Raw genomic sequence first — 17,305 nt, 5'->3', positions numbered from 1 at the left:
TCTCTCTCACGCTCTTTCTGTGAGTTTGTGTGTTGTTTCCCGGACACAAACCCGCAGGACAGTGGTGGAGAAATCGGTTTAAATGAGGTAATCTGATAAATTACGTTCACTTGATAACATCTTGCTGTGACCTCTAAAAGTAACCTAATAATTAGAATTTCCGTTAGTATGTCCACTGTGGTTGATGCATTGGTGATTTTGCATCAATGCATGCAAAATCGATGCCGTTCTCCACGTGCTGTAGAGCCTCAGGCTGTTATTATAATTACAAACAAATGCAATAAGAGTAAAAATAGACAAACAGTTGAATGAATAAATTCTTCCTGGAGCAAATATGCATGTAAACAACAGGAACAGGGTTTTAACAAACACTTCCTAGTGACAGAATCTGAAGAAGAACAAGGAAACTGCGCATGATAGAGTATTTTAATCTGACATTGGGTGGAGATGAGTGTAAAGCTAACAAATGGATTAATAAAGATTCTATAAGAATCATAAAGAATCTGCATGCTTTAAATACAGAAATGAAAATATGGCTGAAATGACAAACACACAAAGGTTTTGCATTTACACAGTGCTGCGGTCACATGTACAATAAGATGATTTGAATGGAGAAAAACAAGTCTAAACTAAGTCGTGTCTGTTTGACTGTGATGTGTTTGTGGTGTTAAGAGCAGATCTCCAGCGTCCCATCATGCATCTCTTCCCTGTGCTGCGTGTCTGTCTTGCACCTGTGGTCAGTGTGTGTGTCGGTGTGTGTGTCAGTGTGTGTGTCGTGTCGTGTGGAGCTGAGCAGCCGGACACTGGAGTCCTCCTCTGTGGAGTTGAAGCCGGAGTCTCCGCTGCCGTGCCGGCTGGGAACGCTGGTGTCCTGATCCTCAGGGATGGAGATCTGCACGTCCGGGAATGTGTTCGTCTCAGTGCTTATGTCCAGCTGATTCCACACAGAGCCGGAGCATCGAGGAGGCAGAAGATGCGGCGTCTCCGAGTCCGACAACCAAAGCTGGAGACACACAGAGAACATGCTTTATTCCAGAGCAAGACTAATACTCTCTCATTATAATAGTCCTTCATTAGATGGGCTAACAGTCCTTCATTAGATGGTCTAATAGTCCTTCATTAGATGGACTAACAGTCCTTCATTAGATGGGCTAACAGTCCTTCATTAGATGGGCTAACAGTCCTTCATTAGATGGTCTAACAGTCCTTCATTAGATGGGCTAACAGTCCTTCATTAGATGGGCTAACAGTCCTTCATTAGATGGGCTAACAGTCCTTCATTAGATGGGCTAATAGTCCTTCATTAGATGGGCTAATAGTCCTTCATTAGATGGTCTAACAGTCCTTCATTAGATGGGCTAACAGTCCTTCATTAGATGGGCTAACAGTCCTTCATTAGATGGGCTAACAGTCCTTCATTAGATGGGCTAACAGTCCTTCATTAGATGGGCTAACAGTCCTTCATTAGATGGGCTAACAGTCCTTCATTAGATGGGCTAACAGTCCTTCATTAGATGGTCTAACAGTCCTTCATTAGATGGGCTAACAGTCCTTCATTACATGGTCTAACAGTCCTTCATTAGATGGGCTAACGGTCCTTCATTAGATGGTCTAACAGTCCTTCATTAGATGGGCTAACAGTCCTTCATTAGATGGGCTAACAGACCTTCATTACATGGGCTAACAGTCCTTCATTAGATGGGCTAACAGTCCTTCATTAGATGGTCTAACAGTCCTTCATTAGATGGGCTAACAGTCCTTCATTACATGGTCAAACAGTCCTTCATTAGATGGGCTAATAGTCCTTCATTAGATGGGCTAACAGTCCTTCATTAGATGGGCTAACAGTCCTTCATTACATGGTCTAACAGTCCTTCATTAGATGGGCTAACAGTCCTTCATTACATGGTCTAACAGTCCTTCATTAGATGGGCTAACAGTCCTTCATTAGATGGGCTAATAGTCCTTCATTAGATGGGCTAACAGTCCTTCATTAGATGGGCTAACAATCCTTCATTAGATGGGCTAATAGTCCTTCATTAGATGGGCTAATAGTCCTTCATTAGATGGTCTAACAGTCCTTCATTAGATGGGCTAATAGTCCTTCATTAGATGGGCTAATAGTCCTTCATTAGATGGGCTAATAGTCCTTCATTAGATGGGCTAACAGTCCTTCATTAGATGGTCTAACAGTCCTTCATTAGATGGTCTAATAGTCCTTCATTAGATAGTCTAATAGTCCTTCATTAGATGGGCTAACAGTCCTTCATTAGATCGTCTAACAGTCCTTCATTAGATGGGCTAACAGTCCTTCATTAGATGGGCTAACAGTCCTTCATTACATGGTCTAACAGTCCTTCATTAGATGGGCTAATAGTCCTTCATTAGATGGGCTAACAGTCCTTCATTAGATGGGCTAACAGTCCTTCATTAGATGGGCTAACAGTCCTTCATTAGATGGTCTAATAGTCCTTCATTAGATGGGCTAACAGTCCTTCATTAGATGGTCTAACAGTCCTTCATTAGATGGGCTAACAGTCCTTCATTAGATGGGCTAACAGTCCTTCATTAGATGGGCTAACAGTCCTTCATTAGATGGGCTAATAGTCCTTCATTAGATGGGCTAACAGTCCTTCATTAGATGAGCTAACAGTCCTTCTTTAGATGAGCTAACAGTCCTTCATTAGATGGTCTAACAGTCCTTCATTAGATGGGCTAACAGTCCTTCATTAGATGGTCTAACAGTCCTTCATTAGATGGTCTAATAGTCCTTCATTAGATGGGCTAACAGTCCTTCATTAGATGGTCTAACAGTCCTTCATTAGATGGGCTAACAGTCCTTCATTAGATGGGCTAACAGTCCTTCATTAGATGGTCTAACAGTCCTTCATTAGATGGGCTAACAGTCCTTCATTAGATGGGCTAACAGTCCTTCATTAGATGGGCTAACAGTCCTTCATTAGATGGTCTAACAGTCCTTCATTAGATGGTCTAATAGTCCTTCATTAGATGGTCTAACAGTCCTACATTAGATGGTCTAACAGTCCTTCATTAGATGGGCTAACAGTCCTTCATTAGATGGGCTAATAGTCCTTCATTAGATGGTCTAACAGTCCTTCATTAGATGGTCTAATAGTCCTTCATTAGATGGTCTAATAGTCCTTCATTAGATGGTCTAATAGTCCTTCATTAGATGGGCTAATAGTCCTTCATTAGATGGTCTAATAGTCCTTCATTAGATGGTCTAACAGTCCTTCATTAGATGGGCTAACAGTCCTTCATTAGATGGTCTAACAGTCCTTCATTAGATGGTCTAATAGTCCTTCATTAGATGGGCTAATAGTCCTTCATTAGATGGTCTAACAGTCCTTCATTAGATGGGCTAATAGTCCTTCATTAGATGGTCTAACAGTCCTTCATTTGATGGTCTTACAGTCCTTCATTAGATGGTCTAACAGTCCTTCATTAGATGGTCTAACAGTCCTTCATTAGATGGTCTAACAGTCCTTCATTAGATGGGCTAACAGTCCTTCATTAGATGGTCTAACAGTCCTTCATTAGATGGTCTAATAGTCCTTCATTAGATGGGCTAATAGTCCTTCATTAGATGGGCTAACAGTCCTTCATTAGATGGTCTAACAGATGGTCTAATAGTCCTTCATTAGATGGGCTAACAGTCCTTCATTAGATGGGCTAACAGTCCTTCATTAGATGGTCTAACAGATGGTCTAATAGTCCTTCATTAGATGGTCTAACAGTCCTTCATTAGATGGGCTAACAGTCCTTCATTAGATGGGCTAATAGTCCTTCATTAGATGGTCTAACAGTCCTTCATTAGATGGGCTAACAGTCCTTCATTAGATGGTCTAATAGTCCTTCATTAGATTGTCTAACAGTCCTTCATTAGATGGTCTAACAGTCCTTCATTAGATGGGCTAACAGTCCTTCATTAGATGGGCTAACAGTCCTTCATTAGATGGGCTAACAGTCCTTCATTAGATGGGCTAACAGTCCTTCATTAGATGGTCTAACAGATGGTCTAATAGTCCTTCATTAGATGGTCTAACAGTCCTTCATTAGATGGGCTAACAGTCCTTCATTAGATGGGCTAACAGTCCTTCATTAGATGGTCTAACAGTCCTTCATTAGATGGTCTAACAGTCCTTCATTAGATGGGCTAACAGTCCTTCATTAGATGGGCTAACAGTCCTTCATTAGATGGTCTAACAGTCCTTCATTAGATGGGCTAACAGTCCTTCATTAGATGGGCTAACAGTCCTTCATTAGATGGACTAAAAGTCCTTCATTAGATGGGCTAATAGTCCTTCATTAGATGGTCTAACAGTCCTTCATTAGATGGGCTAATAGTCCTTCATTAGATGGGCTAATAGTCCTTCATTAGATGGGCTAATAGTCCTTCATTAGATGGGCTAATAGTCCTTCATTAGATGGGCTAACAGTCCTTCATTATATGGGCTAACAGTCCTCCATTAGATGGGCTAACAGTCCTCCATTAGATGGGCTAATAGTCCTTCATTAGATCGTCTAACAGTCCTTCATTAGATGGTCTAACAGTCCTTCATTAGATGGTCTAACAGTCCTTCATTAGATGGGCTAACAGTCCTTCATTAGATGGGCTAACAGTCCTTCATTAGATGGGCTAACAGTCCTTCATTAGATCGTCTAACAGTCCTTCATTAGATGGGCTAACAGTCCTTCATTAGATGGTCTAACAGTCCTTCATTAGATGGTCTAACAGTCCTTCATTAGATGGTCTAACAGTCCTTCATTAGATGGTCTAACAGTCCTTCATTAGATGGGCTAACAGTCCTTCATTAGATGGTCTAACAGTCCTTCATTAGATGGTCTAACAGTCCTTCATTAGATGGGCTAACAGTCCTTCATTATATGGGCTAACAGTCCTTCATTAGATGGGCTAACAGTCCTTCATTAGATGGTCTAACAGTCCTTCATTAGATCGTCTAACAGTCCTTCATTAGATGGTCTAATAGTCCTTCATTAGATGGGCTAACAGTCCTTCATTAGATGGTCTAATAGTCCTTCATTAGATCGTCTAACAGTCCTTCATTAGATGGTCTAACAGTCCTTCATTAGATGGGCCAACAGTCCTTCATTAGATGGTCTAACAGTCCTTCATTAGATGGGCTAACAGTCCTTCATTAGATGGGCTAACAGTCCTTCATTAGATGGTCTAATAGTCCTTCATTAGATCGTCTAATAGTCCTTCATTAGATGGTCTAACAGTCCTTCATTAGATGGGCTAACAGTCCTTCATTAGATGGGCTAACAGTCCTTCATTAGATGGGCTAACAGTCCTTCATTAGATGGTCTAATAGTCCTTCATTAGATGGTCTAATAGTCCTTCATTAGATCGTCTAACAGTCCTTCATTAGATGGTCTAACAGTCCTTCATTAGATGGGCTAACAGTCCTTCATTAGATGGTCTAACAGTCCTTCATTAGATGGTCTAATAGTCCTTCATTAGATGGGCTAATAGTCCTTCATTAGATGGGCTAACAGTCCTTCATTAGATGGTCTAACAGATGGTCTAATAGTCCTTCATTAGATGGGCTAACAGTCCTTCATTAGATGGTCTAACAGATGGTCTAATAGTCCTTCATTAGATGGTCTAACAGTCCTTCATTAGATGGGCTAACAGTCCTTCATTAGATGGGCTAATAGTCCTTCATTAGATGGTCTAACAGTCCTTCATTAGATGGGCTAACAGTCCTTCATTAGATGGTCTAATAGTCCTTCATTAGATTGTCTAACAGTCCTTCATTAGATGGTCTAACAGTCCTTCATTAGATGGGCTAACAGTCCTTCAATAGATGGGCTAACAGTCCTTCATTAGATGGGCTAACAGTCCTTCATTAGATGGTCTAACAGATGGTCTAATAGTCCTTCATTAGATGGGCTAACAGTCCTTCATTAGATGGGCTAACAGTCCTTCATTAGATGGGCTAATAGTCCTTCATTAGATGGGCTAATAGTCCTTCATTAGATGGTCTAACAGTCCTTCATTAGATGGGCTAACAGTCCTTCATTAGATGGGCTAATAGTCCTTCATTAGATGGGCTAACAGTCCTTCATTAGATGGGCTAACAGTCTTTCATTAGATGGGCTAACAGTCCTTCATTAGATGGTCTAACAGTCCTTCATTAGATGGGCTGACAGTCCTTCATTAGATGGGCTAACAGTCCTTCATTAGATGGGCTAACAGTCCTTCATTAGATGGGCTAAAAGTCCTTTATTAGATGGGCTAACAGTCCTTCATTAGATGGGCTAATAGTCCTTCATTAGATCGTCTAACAGTCCTTCATTAGATGGGCTAACAGTCCTTCATTAGATGGGCTAACAGTCCTTCATTAGATGGGCTAACAGTCCTTCATTAGATGGGCTAAAAGTCCTTTATTAGATGGGCTAACAGTCCTTCATTAGATGGGCTAACAGTCCTTCATTAGATCGTCTAACAGTCCTTCATTAGATGGGCTAACAGTCCTTCATTAGATGGGCTAACAGTCCTTCATTAGATGGGCTAACAGTCCTTCATTAGATGGGCTAACAGTCCTTCATTAGATGGGCTAACAGTCCTTCATTAGATCGTCTAACAGTCCTTCATTAGATGGGCTAACAGTCCTTCATTAGATGGTCTAACAGTCCTTCATTAGATGGGCTAACAGTCCTTCATTAGATGGGCTAACAGTCCTTCATTAGATGGGCTAACAGTCCTTCATTAGATGGGCTAACAGTCCTTCATTAGATGGGCTAACAGTCCTTCATTAGATGGGCTAACAGTCCTTCATTAGATGGGCTAACAGTCCTTCATTAGATGGGCTAATAGTCCTTCATTAGATGGGCTAATAGTCCTTCATTAGATGGGCTAATATTGGTGATTTTAGTGCTTGATGTGATGAGAAATGAAGGGGTGTTAATAACCCTTTCAACATAAACTGGCATTGGCAAAAAAAAACATACATTCCATGATTCTGGGCAAAAACAATGGGCTAATCTTTAATGGTCTTCACCATTTTAATCACTGGTCAGGAAATTGGCAAGAATTGCACACATTCTGTAAATAAAGTAACTTGGATCAGAATCGCCTTCCTCAACTACAGCTTTTTACAGGAAGAGTCAGTGCTGTTCAATGTTAAGCAGTTGATGAGTAGATGAAAAATGTCTCCATGTTTGTGTGAGTTTAACAGAAGAGCAAACATTCACTGTAAGGTTCAAATCTGGACTCTGACATGAGCCAGATGGACTGTGGTTGTCTCTGTGATTTGATCAGGAGCAAAAATAACATCTGATCATTCCTCATTCCAAGTCTTTCTGCAATATTCTCCTGAAGTCTGAAGCTTTAGATAACTTTTCCAGTGAAGCAGCAGCTGCTGAAAACAGCTCTTCCTCCACGCGTCACAGAGCTACAGATGCTGTTATTAGTAGAAGACACCGCTCTGTTTCACAGCGATTCATCACTCCACACACAACTTACATTATTCTGCCAAAAACTTTATTCTGTCTTTCATGTTTTCCTGAGACAGCAATGGCTTTTTAAGGTGTGCATTTGCTTAAATTTAGCTAATTTTCTGAGCAATAATTTGTGGTTAAGAATTAAAAGCTTAGTGTTTAGCCTTTTTCTTATTCAGATGAAGAGATATTCACGTTTCCTGCATTGCCTTTCAACAAACCCCTACGGGAAAAGACCAACACATCTGCAGGAATGGAAGGACTGTCCGCTTGAACAGATACAGGAATGTCAAGGTTACAGGATGAGATCGTGTGGAAACTCCCCTCTCGTCTCTACACTCCTCTGTCGTCTTATGAATACTACAGTAAATCACCATATACCCTGTATGTGTGTGTGTGAGACTGAAAACAGGACAGGAGTTCAAAAGATATTATTCTCAGTATATGTATTTTGATTCCTTATACGGTAACAGTTAATTGTATTGAATGAGAATCATATGGGATGATATTTATGTCTTTGTGAATGTATTAAACCAACAGCCGAAGTAATAAACTTTCTAACCCTAACCAACACTAACCCTTTCTTAAAGAGTCTCTTCTGCTCACCAAGGCTGCATTTATTTGATCAAAAATACAGTAAAAACAGTGAAATATTATTATAATGTAAATCAGATGTTTTCTATGTGAATATATAGTAAAGTGTAATTTATTCCTGTGATCAAAGTTGAATTTTCAGGATCATTTCTCCAGTCTTCAGTGTCTAATGATCCTTCAGAAATCACTCAAATATGATATTTGATGCTCAAGAAACATTTATGATTATTATCAACGTTGAAAAGTTCATATTTTTGTGGAAACTGTCATACATTTTTTTCTTCAGGATTCTTTGAATAGAAAGTTGAAAAGAACAGCTTTTATTTGAAATAGAATCTTTTGTAACATTTTAAATGTTTTTTGATCAATCGAATGCTTGAGATGTCTGGTTTCTGCACGGCATGAGGTAACTGGAAGTGGTTCAGCACCTGCTCGAGCGGAAACATCTGCAGGCGAGCGGTGAGAGATGGCACACAGCTTTGCTCTCGCATTCAGATCAGACCACCAAACCACATGCCATCACAATCCAAATGACACGCTAACTACAAACTTTCATAATCGGTCTAATTCTGAGAGAACAGTGAGTCCCCAGCACAACTGTAACAGTAGCAGCACAGAGAATCAGTGCCAGAACAGTTTTTCCAGCCGATGAACGATAACATCATTGCCAGTCAAAATCTATCCTTCTCCAAAGAGCTCCAGCATTTAAAGCAGCAAAAGACAAAACTGCAGCACACTTGTAATGTGATCATCTGCCAGTGTGGATGCTAATACAGTTATATAGTCCTATAATTATATAGTGAACGGGCCTTTAGCGGGGTGTGAGAGCGGACACAAGTTTATAATGGTTACTCTTAGCGGTCTGAATTCATTGGTAATAATTCAGAAGCTTTATCATCCTATTTTCATTTAGAAGGCTGTAGTGTGGAAAACAAATTTTAATTTCGAGGCTGGCCAACATGGCGAACGGCCAACATGGCGAACGGCCAACACGGCGAACGGCCAACACGGCGAACGGCCAACACGGCCAACGGCCAACACGGCCAACAGCCAACACGGCCAACACGGCCAACGGCCAACGGCCAACACGGCCAACGGCCAACACGGCCAACGGCCAACACGGCCAACGGCCAACACAGCGAACGGCCAACAGCCAACACGGCCAACGGCCAACACAGCGAACGGCCAACACAGCGAACGGCCAACACGACCAACGGCCAACACGACCAACAGCCAACACGGCCAACACGGCCAACGGCCAACACGGCCAACGGCCAACGGCCAACACGGCCAACGGCCAACACGGCCAACGGCCAACAGCCAACACGGCCAACGGCCAACACAGCGAACGGCCAACACAGCGAACGGCCAACACGACCAACGGCCAACACGACCAACAGCCAACACGGCCAACACGGCCAACGGCCAACACGGCCAACGGCCAACACGGCCAACGGCCAACACAGCGAACGGCCAACAGCCAACACGGCCAACGGCCAACACAGCGAACGGCCAACACAGCGAACGGCCAACACGACCAACGGCCAACACGACCAACAGCCAACACGGCCAACACGGCCAACGGCCAACGGCCAACACGGCCAACACAGCGAACGGCCAACAGCCAACACGGCCAACGGCCAACACAGCCAACGGCCAACACGACCAACGGCCAACACGACCAACGGCCAACACGGCCAACAGGGCGAACGGCCAACAGGGCGAACGGCCAACACGGCCAACGGCCAACACGGCGAACACGGCGAACGGCCAACACGGCGAACGGCCAACACGGCGAACTGCCAACACGGCGAACGGCCAACACGGCCAACGGCCAACACGGCGAACGGCCAACACGGCGAACGGCCAACACGGCGAACGGCCAACACGGCCAACGGCGAACACGGCCAACGGCGAACACGGCCAACGGCGAACACGGCCAACAGGGCGAACGGCCAACACGGCCAACGGCCAACACGGCGAACGGCCAACACGGCCAACGGCCAACACGGCCAACGGCCAACACGGCCAACGGCCAACACGGCCAACGGCCAACACGGCGAACGGCCAACACGGCCAACGGCCAACACGGCCAACACGGCCAACGGCCAACACGGCCAACGGCCAACACGGCCAACGGCCAACACAGCGAACGGCCAACGGCCAACACGGCAAACGGCCAACAGGGCGAACGGCCAACACGGCCAACAGACACGGCGAACACGGCCAACGGCGAACACGGCCAACAGGGCGAACGGCCAACACGGCCAACGGCCAACACGGCCAACACGGCCAACGGCCAACACGGCCAACGGCCAACACGGCCAACGGCCAACACGGCCAACGGCCAACGGCCAACACGGCCAACGGCCAACACAGCGAACGGCCAACGGCCAACACGGCGAACGGCCAACAGGGCGAACGGCCAACACGGCTAACAGGGCGAACGGCCAACACGGCCAACAGACACGGCCAACACGGCCAACAGGGCGAACGGCCAACACGGCTAACAGGGCGAACGGCCAACACGGCCAACAGACACGGCCAACACGGCCAACAGGGCGAACGGCCAACACCGCCAACAGGGCGAACGGCCAACAGGGCCAACAGACACGGCCAACGGCCAACACGGCCAACAGGGCGAACGGCCAACAGAGCGAACGGCCAACACGGCCAACAGGGCGAACGGCCAACAGAGCGAACGGCCAACACGGCCAACAGACACGGCCAATGGCCAACACGGCCAACAGACACGGCCAATGGCCAACACGGCCAACAGACACGGCCAACAGGGCGAACGGCCAACACAGCGAACGGCCAACAGGGCGAACGGCCAACGGCCAACACAGCCAACACGGCCAACAGGGCGAACGGCCAACAGGGCGAACGGCCAACAGGGCCAACAGGGCGAACGGCCAACAGGGCGAACGGCCAACAGCCAACACGGCCAACACGGCCAACAGGGCGAACGGCCAACAGGGCCAACAGGGCGAACAGGGCGAACGGCCAACAGGGCCAATGTAAAAACATGCATATGTATTGTGAAAAGCGCTATACAAATAAATGTCAATTGAAAATGGAATAATTCACCACTGTCTGTCATCAACTGTGTTTTATAATCGGTGCAAGACACTGTTAATTAGGACCAGAGCTCACAACTGCATTTGATTCATCAAATCTACTCATCTCCACATATTCTATGAAGTCTGATTACCTATTGGTATCAAGGGCCTCTTAAATGCCCAATAATCAAAACGGCCAACGGCCAACACGGCCAACGGCCAACACAGCGAACGGCCAACAGCCAACACGGCCAACGGCCAACACAGCGAACGGCCAACACAGCGAACGGCCAACACGACCAACGGCCAACACGGCCAACAGGGCGAACGGCCAACAGGGCGAACGGCCAACACGGCCAACGGCCAACGGCCAACACGGCGAACACGGCCAACACGGCGAACACGGCCAACGGCCAACACGACCAACGGCCAACACGGCCAACAGGGCGAACGGCCAACAGGGCGAACGGCCAACACGGCCAACGGCCAACACGGCGAACACGGCCAACGGCCAACACGGCGAACGGCCAACACGGCGAACTGCCAACACGGCGAACGGCCAACACGGCGAACACGGCCAACGGCCAACACGGCGAACGGCCAACACGGCGAACGGCCAACACGGCCAACGGCGAACACGGCCAACGGCGAACACGGCCAACACGGCCAACGGCCAACACGGCCAACGGCCAACACGGCCAACGGCCAACACGGCCAACGGCCAACACGGCCAACGGCCAACACGGCCAACACGGCCAACGGCCAACACGGCGAACGGCCAACACGGCGAACGGCCAACACGGCGAACGGCCAACACGGCCAACGGCCAACACGGCCAACGGCGGCCAACGGCGGCCAACGGCCAACACGGCCAACGGCCAACACGGCGAACGGCCAACACGGCCAACGGCCAACACAGCCAACGGCCAACACAGCGAACGGCCAACGGCCAACGCGGCGAACGGCCAACAGGGCGAACGGCCAACACGGCCAACAGACACGGCCAACACGGCCAACAGGGCGAACGGCCAACACGGCTAACAGGGCGAACGGCCAACACGGCCAACAGACACGGCCAACACGGCCAACAGGGCGAACGGCCAACACCGCCAACAGGGCGAACGGCCAACAGGGCCAACAGACACGGCCAACAGGGCGAACGGCCAACAGAGCGAACGGCCAACACGGCCAACAGAGCGAACGGCCAACACGGCCAACAGACACGGCCAACAGGGCGAACGGCCAACACAGCGAACGGCCAACAGGGCGAACGGCCAACGGCCAACACAGCCAACACGGCCAACAGGGCGAACGGCCAACAGGGCGAACGGCCAACAGGGCGAACGGCCAACAGGGCGAACGGCCAACAGGGCGAACGGCCAACAGGGCCAACAGGGCGAACGGCCAACAGGACCAACAGGGCGAACGGCCAACAGGGCGAACGGCCAACAGGGCGAACGGCCAACAGCCAACACGGCCAACAGGGCCAACAGGGCGAACGGCCAACACGGCCAACAGGGCGAACGGCCAACAGGGCCAACAGGGCGAACAGGGCGAACGGCCAACAGGGCCAATGTAAAAACATGCATATGTATTGTGAAAAGCGCTATACAAATAAATGTCAATTGAAAATGGAATAATTCACCACTGTCTGTCATCAACTGTGTTTTATAATCGGTGCAAGACACTGTTAATTAGGACCAGAGCTCACAACTGCATTTGATTCATCAAATCTACTCATCTCCACATATTCTATGAAGTCTGATTACCTATTGGTATCAAGGGCCTCTTAAATGCCCAATAATCAAATCAAGTGCGTGAGGGGTGTTAATGCAGGAAAAGCAATGTTAGATTTTTTTTTTATTGTGTAAAATAACACATTATTTCCAGTTTATTGTTTCGGTTATATTGAGTTTATTTTAGGCAATCGCAGGAATCAATCTCAGATTTTTCTCTAGCATAGCCCTAAATTAGAACAGGTAATTGTAGGAAAAATGTGCTTAATTTAATTATTCAACAGAAATGCTTCTCTGCAAACACTGACTTTTGTCATTCCTGGAGAAATCTGATAAATGTATTTTGACAGACAGTTCATCTATGCATAACTAACTGACACATCTTTAATCAAAGGTAATTGAAACCTTGTGATATCATAGCATGTAACAATGTTTATAAATGTTATAAATGTTTTTACCTCCTGAATGTGAGGCGGGAGATGAACATTTGGGTAGAAGACGCTCTTTAAGGACTTGAACACCTTGTAAAAGCTAAACCACATCAACAGCGCCAGCAGGAAGCACAGCCCCAGCGACAACAGGAAGTACAGACAGATCTGCCAGTATGGAGTCAGTCCTGCAATCACACACAGCATTCAATCTTTACACGTCTCACACTCATTCATCTGGCCTGGACTAGCCATGACACCTGAAAAAAAGATTCTGCCTTTTGTAACATGGCCCATAAATGGTAGGTTATAAATGTCATAGATGTTGCTGAATAATCGTATAAATTATATAGCTTAAGAGAATTAGATTGATTAAATGAATCATGTTTCTCAGAATGGCAGCCTTTACTAGGTAAAGTTGCATTAGGTGAAGGTGCAGTGATGGGTAAGTTGTGTCACTGGAGCACCATATTTAGTTTTCACTTCTATGGCTGCATTTGAGTGTGGGTTGTTCATTAACCTTTTATTGAAGCATGAGGTTACCATGACACGTGCTTCATAAATGACACATGAAATCTGTTATCAGACATGAAGAGTTATTAACAACCATATATGACTGTTCTTGTTGATTTCACTGGAAAGCAAACTGAACTCAGCATGTGTGTGAGTGTGTGTGAGAGTGAGTGATGGATCTGCTGACCTTCAGTGCGTGTGCAGTGTGTGTCACTAAAGACACTTGTCTTATTGTAGAAGTCATAGCGACTCTGAACTCTCACACAGTACCACGTCCATTGGTTCAGCTCAGACAGCATCACCACATTATTCTGGGTCTTCAAGACTTCAGCCTTCTGCACAGGCACACAAAAAGATGGAATGGTTTAGCTATAGCGGGAACGCTATACTTCACTCAGCAATACCATTATTATAATTTGTAATATTATTATTATTGGTGGATTAAATGGTCCAAAATCCAGTGACATCCACATATTCAGACCTCAGTGTTTGTGGAAAAATACTAAAGTACTTTAAGCGATAAGATCATAAAGATCTAATCTGGTTAGATATGAAAAACCAACATATTTCTGAAGGATGTGGTCATCATACTATTTAAAGAACTTCTGTATACCTTTAGTCTCAGAAATAATGCTGACATCAGGGATTCTACTAGGCCACACTAAATGTCACTTTCAGACACTCTCCGTCCTGCAGAGTTCAGCCCTGCTCAAACACACCTGAACCAGCTAACCAAGGTCTTCAGGACACTAGAGAACCCCAGATAGGTGTGTTTGATCAGGGCTGATCTCTGCAGGACACTAGAGAACCCCAGATAGGTGTGTTTGATCAGGGCTGAACTCTGCAGGACACTAGTGAACCCCAGATAGGTGTGTTTGATCAGGGCTGATCTCTGCAGGACACTAGTGAACCCCAGATAGGTGTGTTTGATCAGGGCTGAACTCTGCAGGACACTAGTGAACCCCAGATAGGTGTGTTTGATCAGGGCTGATCTCTGCAGGACACTAGTGAACCCCAGGTAGGTGTGTTTGATCAGGGCTGATCTCTGCAGGACACTAGTGAACCCCAGGTAGGTGTGTTTGATCAGGGCTGATCTCTGCAGGACACTAGTGAACCCCAGATAGGTGTGTTTGATCAGGGCTGATCTCTGCAGGACACTAGTGAACCCCAGATAGGTGTGTTTGATCAGGGCTGATCTCTGCAGGACACTAGTGAACCCCAGATAGGTGTGTTTGATCAGGGCTGATCTCTGCAGGAACACTAGTGAACCCCAGATAGGTGTGTTTGATCAGGGCTGATCTCTGCAGGACACTAGTGAACCCCAGATAGGTGTGTTTGATCAGGGCTAACCTCTGCAGGACACTAGAGAACCCCAGATAGGTGTGTTTGATCAGGGCTGATCTCTGCAGGACACTAGTGAACCCCAGGCAGGTGTGTTTGATCAGGGCTGATCTCTGCAGGACACTAGTGAACCCCAGATAGGTGTGTTTGATCAGGGCTAACCTCTGCAGGACACTAGTGAACCCCAGATAGGTGTGTTTGATCAGGGCTGATCTTTGCAGGACACTAGTGAACCCCAGATAGGTGTGTTTGATCAGGGCTAACCTCTGCAGGACACTAGAGAACCCCAGATAGGTGTGTTTGATCAGGGCTGATCTCTGCAGGAACACTAGTGAACCCCAGATAGGTGTGTTTGATCAGGGCTGATCTCTGCAGGACACTAGTGAACCCCAGATAGGTGTGTTTGATCAGGGCTGATCTCTGCAGGACACTAGTGAACCCCACATAGGTGTGTTTGATCAGGGCTGATCTCTGCAGGACACTAGTGAACCCCAGATAGGTGTGTTTGATCAGGGCTGATCTCTGCAGGACACTAGAGAACCCCAGATAGGTGTGTTTGATCAGGGCTGATCTCTGCAGGACACTAGTGAACCCCAGATAGGTGTGTTTGATCAGGGCTGATCTCTGCAGGACACTAGTGAACCCCAGATAGGTGTGTTTGATCAGGGCTGATCTCTGCAGGACACTAGTGAACCCCAGATAGGTGTGTTTGATCAGGGCTGATCTCTGCAGGACACTAGTGAACCCCAGATAGGTGTGTTTGATCAGGGCTGATCTCTGCAGGACACTAGTGAACCCCAGATAGGTGTGTTTGATCAGGGCTGATCTCTGCAGGAACACTAGTGAACCCCAGATAGGTGTGTTTGATCAGGGCTGATCTCTGCAGGACACTAGTGAACCCCAGATAGGTGTGTTTGATCAGGGCTGATCTCTGCAGGACACTAGAGAACCCCAGATAGGTGTGTTTGATCAGGGCTGATCTCTGCAGGACACTAGTGAACCCCAGATAGGTGTGTTTGATCAGGGCTAACCTCTGCAGGACACTAGAGAACCCCAGATAGGTGTGTTTGATCAGGGCTAACCTCTGCAGGACACTAGAGAACCCCAGATAGGTGTGTTTGATCAGGGCTGATCTCTGCAGGAACACTAGTGAACCCCAGATAGGTGTGTTTGATCAGGGCTGATCTCTGCAGGACACTAGAGAACCCCAGATAGGTGTGTTTGATCAGGGCTGATCTCTGCAGGACACTAGAGAACCCCAGATAGGTGTGTTTGATCAGGGCTGATCTCTGCAAGACACTAGAGAACCCCAGGCAGGTGTGTTTGATCAGGGCTGATCTCTGCAGGACACTAGAGAACCCCAGATAGGTGTGTTTGATCAGGGCTGATCTCTGCAGGACACTAGAGAACCCCAGATAGGTGTGTTTGATCAGGGCTGATCTCTGCAGGACACTAGTGAACCCCAGATAGGTGTGTTTGATCAGGGCTGATCTCTGCAGGACACTAGTGAACCCCAGATAGGTGTGTTTGATCAGGGCTGATCTCTGCAGGACACTAGAGAACCCCAGATAGGTGTGTTTGATCAGGGCTGATCTCTGCAGGACACTAGTGAACCCCAGATAGGTGTGTTTGATCAGGGCTGATCTCTGCAGGACACTAGTGAACCCCAGATAGGTGTGTTTGATCAGGGCTGATCTCTGCAGGACACTAGTGAACCCCAGATAGGTGTGTTTGATCAGGGCTGATCTCTGCAGGAACACTAGTGAACCCCAGATAGGTGTGTTTGATCAGGGCTGATCTCTGCAGGACACTAGTGAACCCCAGATAGGTGTGTTTGATCAGGGCTGATCTCTGCAGGACACTAGAGAACCCCAGATAGGTGTGTTTGATCAGGGCTGATCTCTGCAGGACACTAGAGAACCCCAGATAGGTGTGTTTGATCAGGGCTGATCTCTGCAGGACACCAGTGAACCCCAGATAGGTGTGTTTGATCAGGGCTAACCTCTGCAGGACACTAGAGAACCCCAGATAGGTGTGTTTGATCAGGGCTAACCTCTGCAGGACACTAGAGAACCCCAGATAGGTGTGTTTGATCAGGGCTGATCTCTGCAGGAACACTAGTGAACCCCAGATAGGTGTGTTT

General features: G+C 46.9%; 1 protein-coding gene across 1 annotated transcript in view; it reads right to left on the bottom strand.

Moving 5' to 3' along the window:
* Positions 1-413: 413 nt before the first annotated feature.
* The window catches only part of LOC130068948 (interferon alpha/beta receptor 1a-like), a 28,257-nt gene continuing 11,365 nt past the window's right edge, over positions 414-17,305 (bottom strand). The window contains exons 5-7 of the mRNA XM_056232606.1: positions 14,009-14,156; positions 13,339-13,496; positions 414-1,003 (exon numbers count right to left, since the gene is read on the bottom strand). Of these exons, the coding sequence (XP_056088581.1) occupies positions 668-1,003; positions 13,339-13,496; positions 14,009-14,156 (642 nt within the window). The 3' untranslated portion in view covers positions 414-667. The remainder of the gene's footprint in view (positions 1,004-13,338; positions 13,497-14,008; positions 14,157-17,305) is intronic.

Source organism: Rhinichthys klamathensis, unplaced genomic scaffold (assembly GCF_029890125.1).
Source record: "Rhinichthys klamathensis goyatoka isolate OS25496 unplaced genomic scaffold, OSU_Roscu_1.1 h1tg000350l_1, whole genome shotgun sequence".
Classification (NCBI taxonomy): domain Eukaryota; kingdom Metazoa; phylum Chordata; class Actinopteri; order Cypriniformes; family Leuciscidae; genus Rhinichthys; species Rhinichthys klamathensis.
The sequence above is the reverse complement of the archived record's forward strand: the minus strand, read 5'-3'. Positions and strand labels throughout refer to the sequence as shown.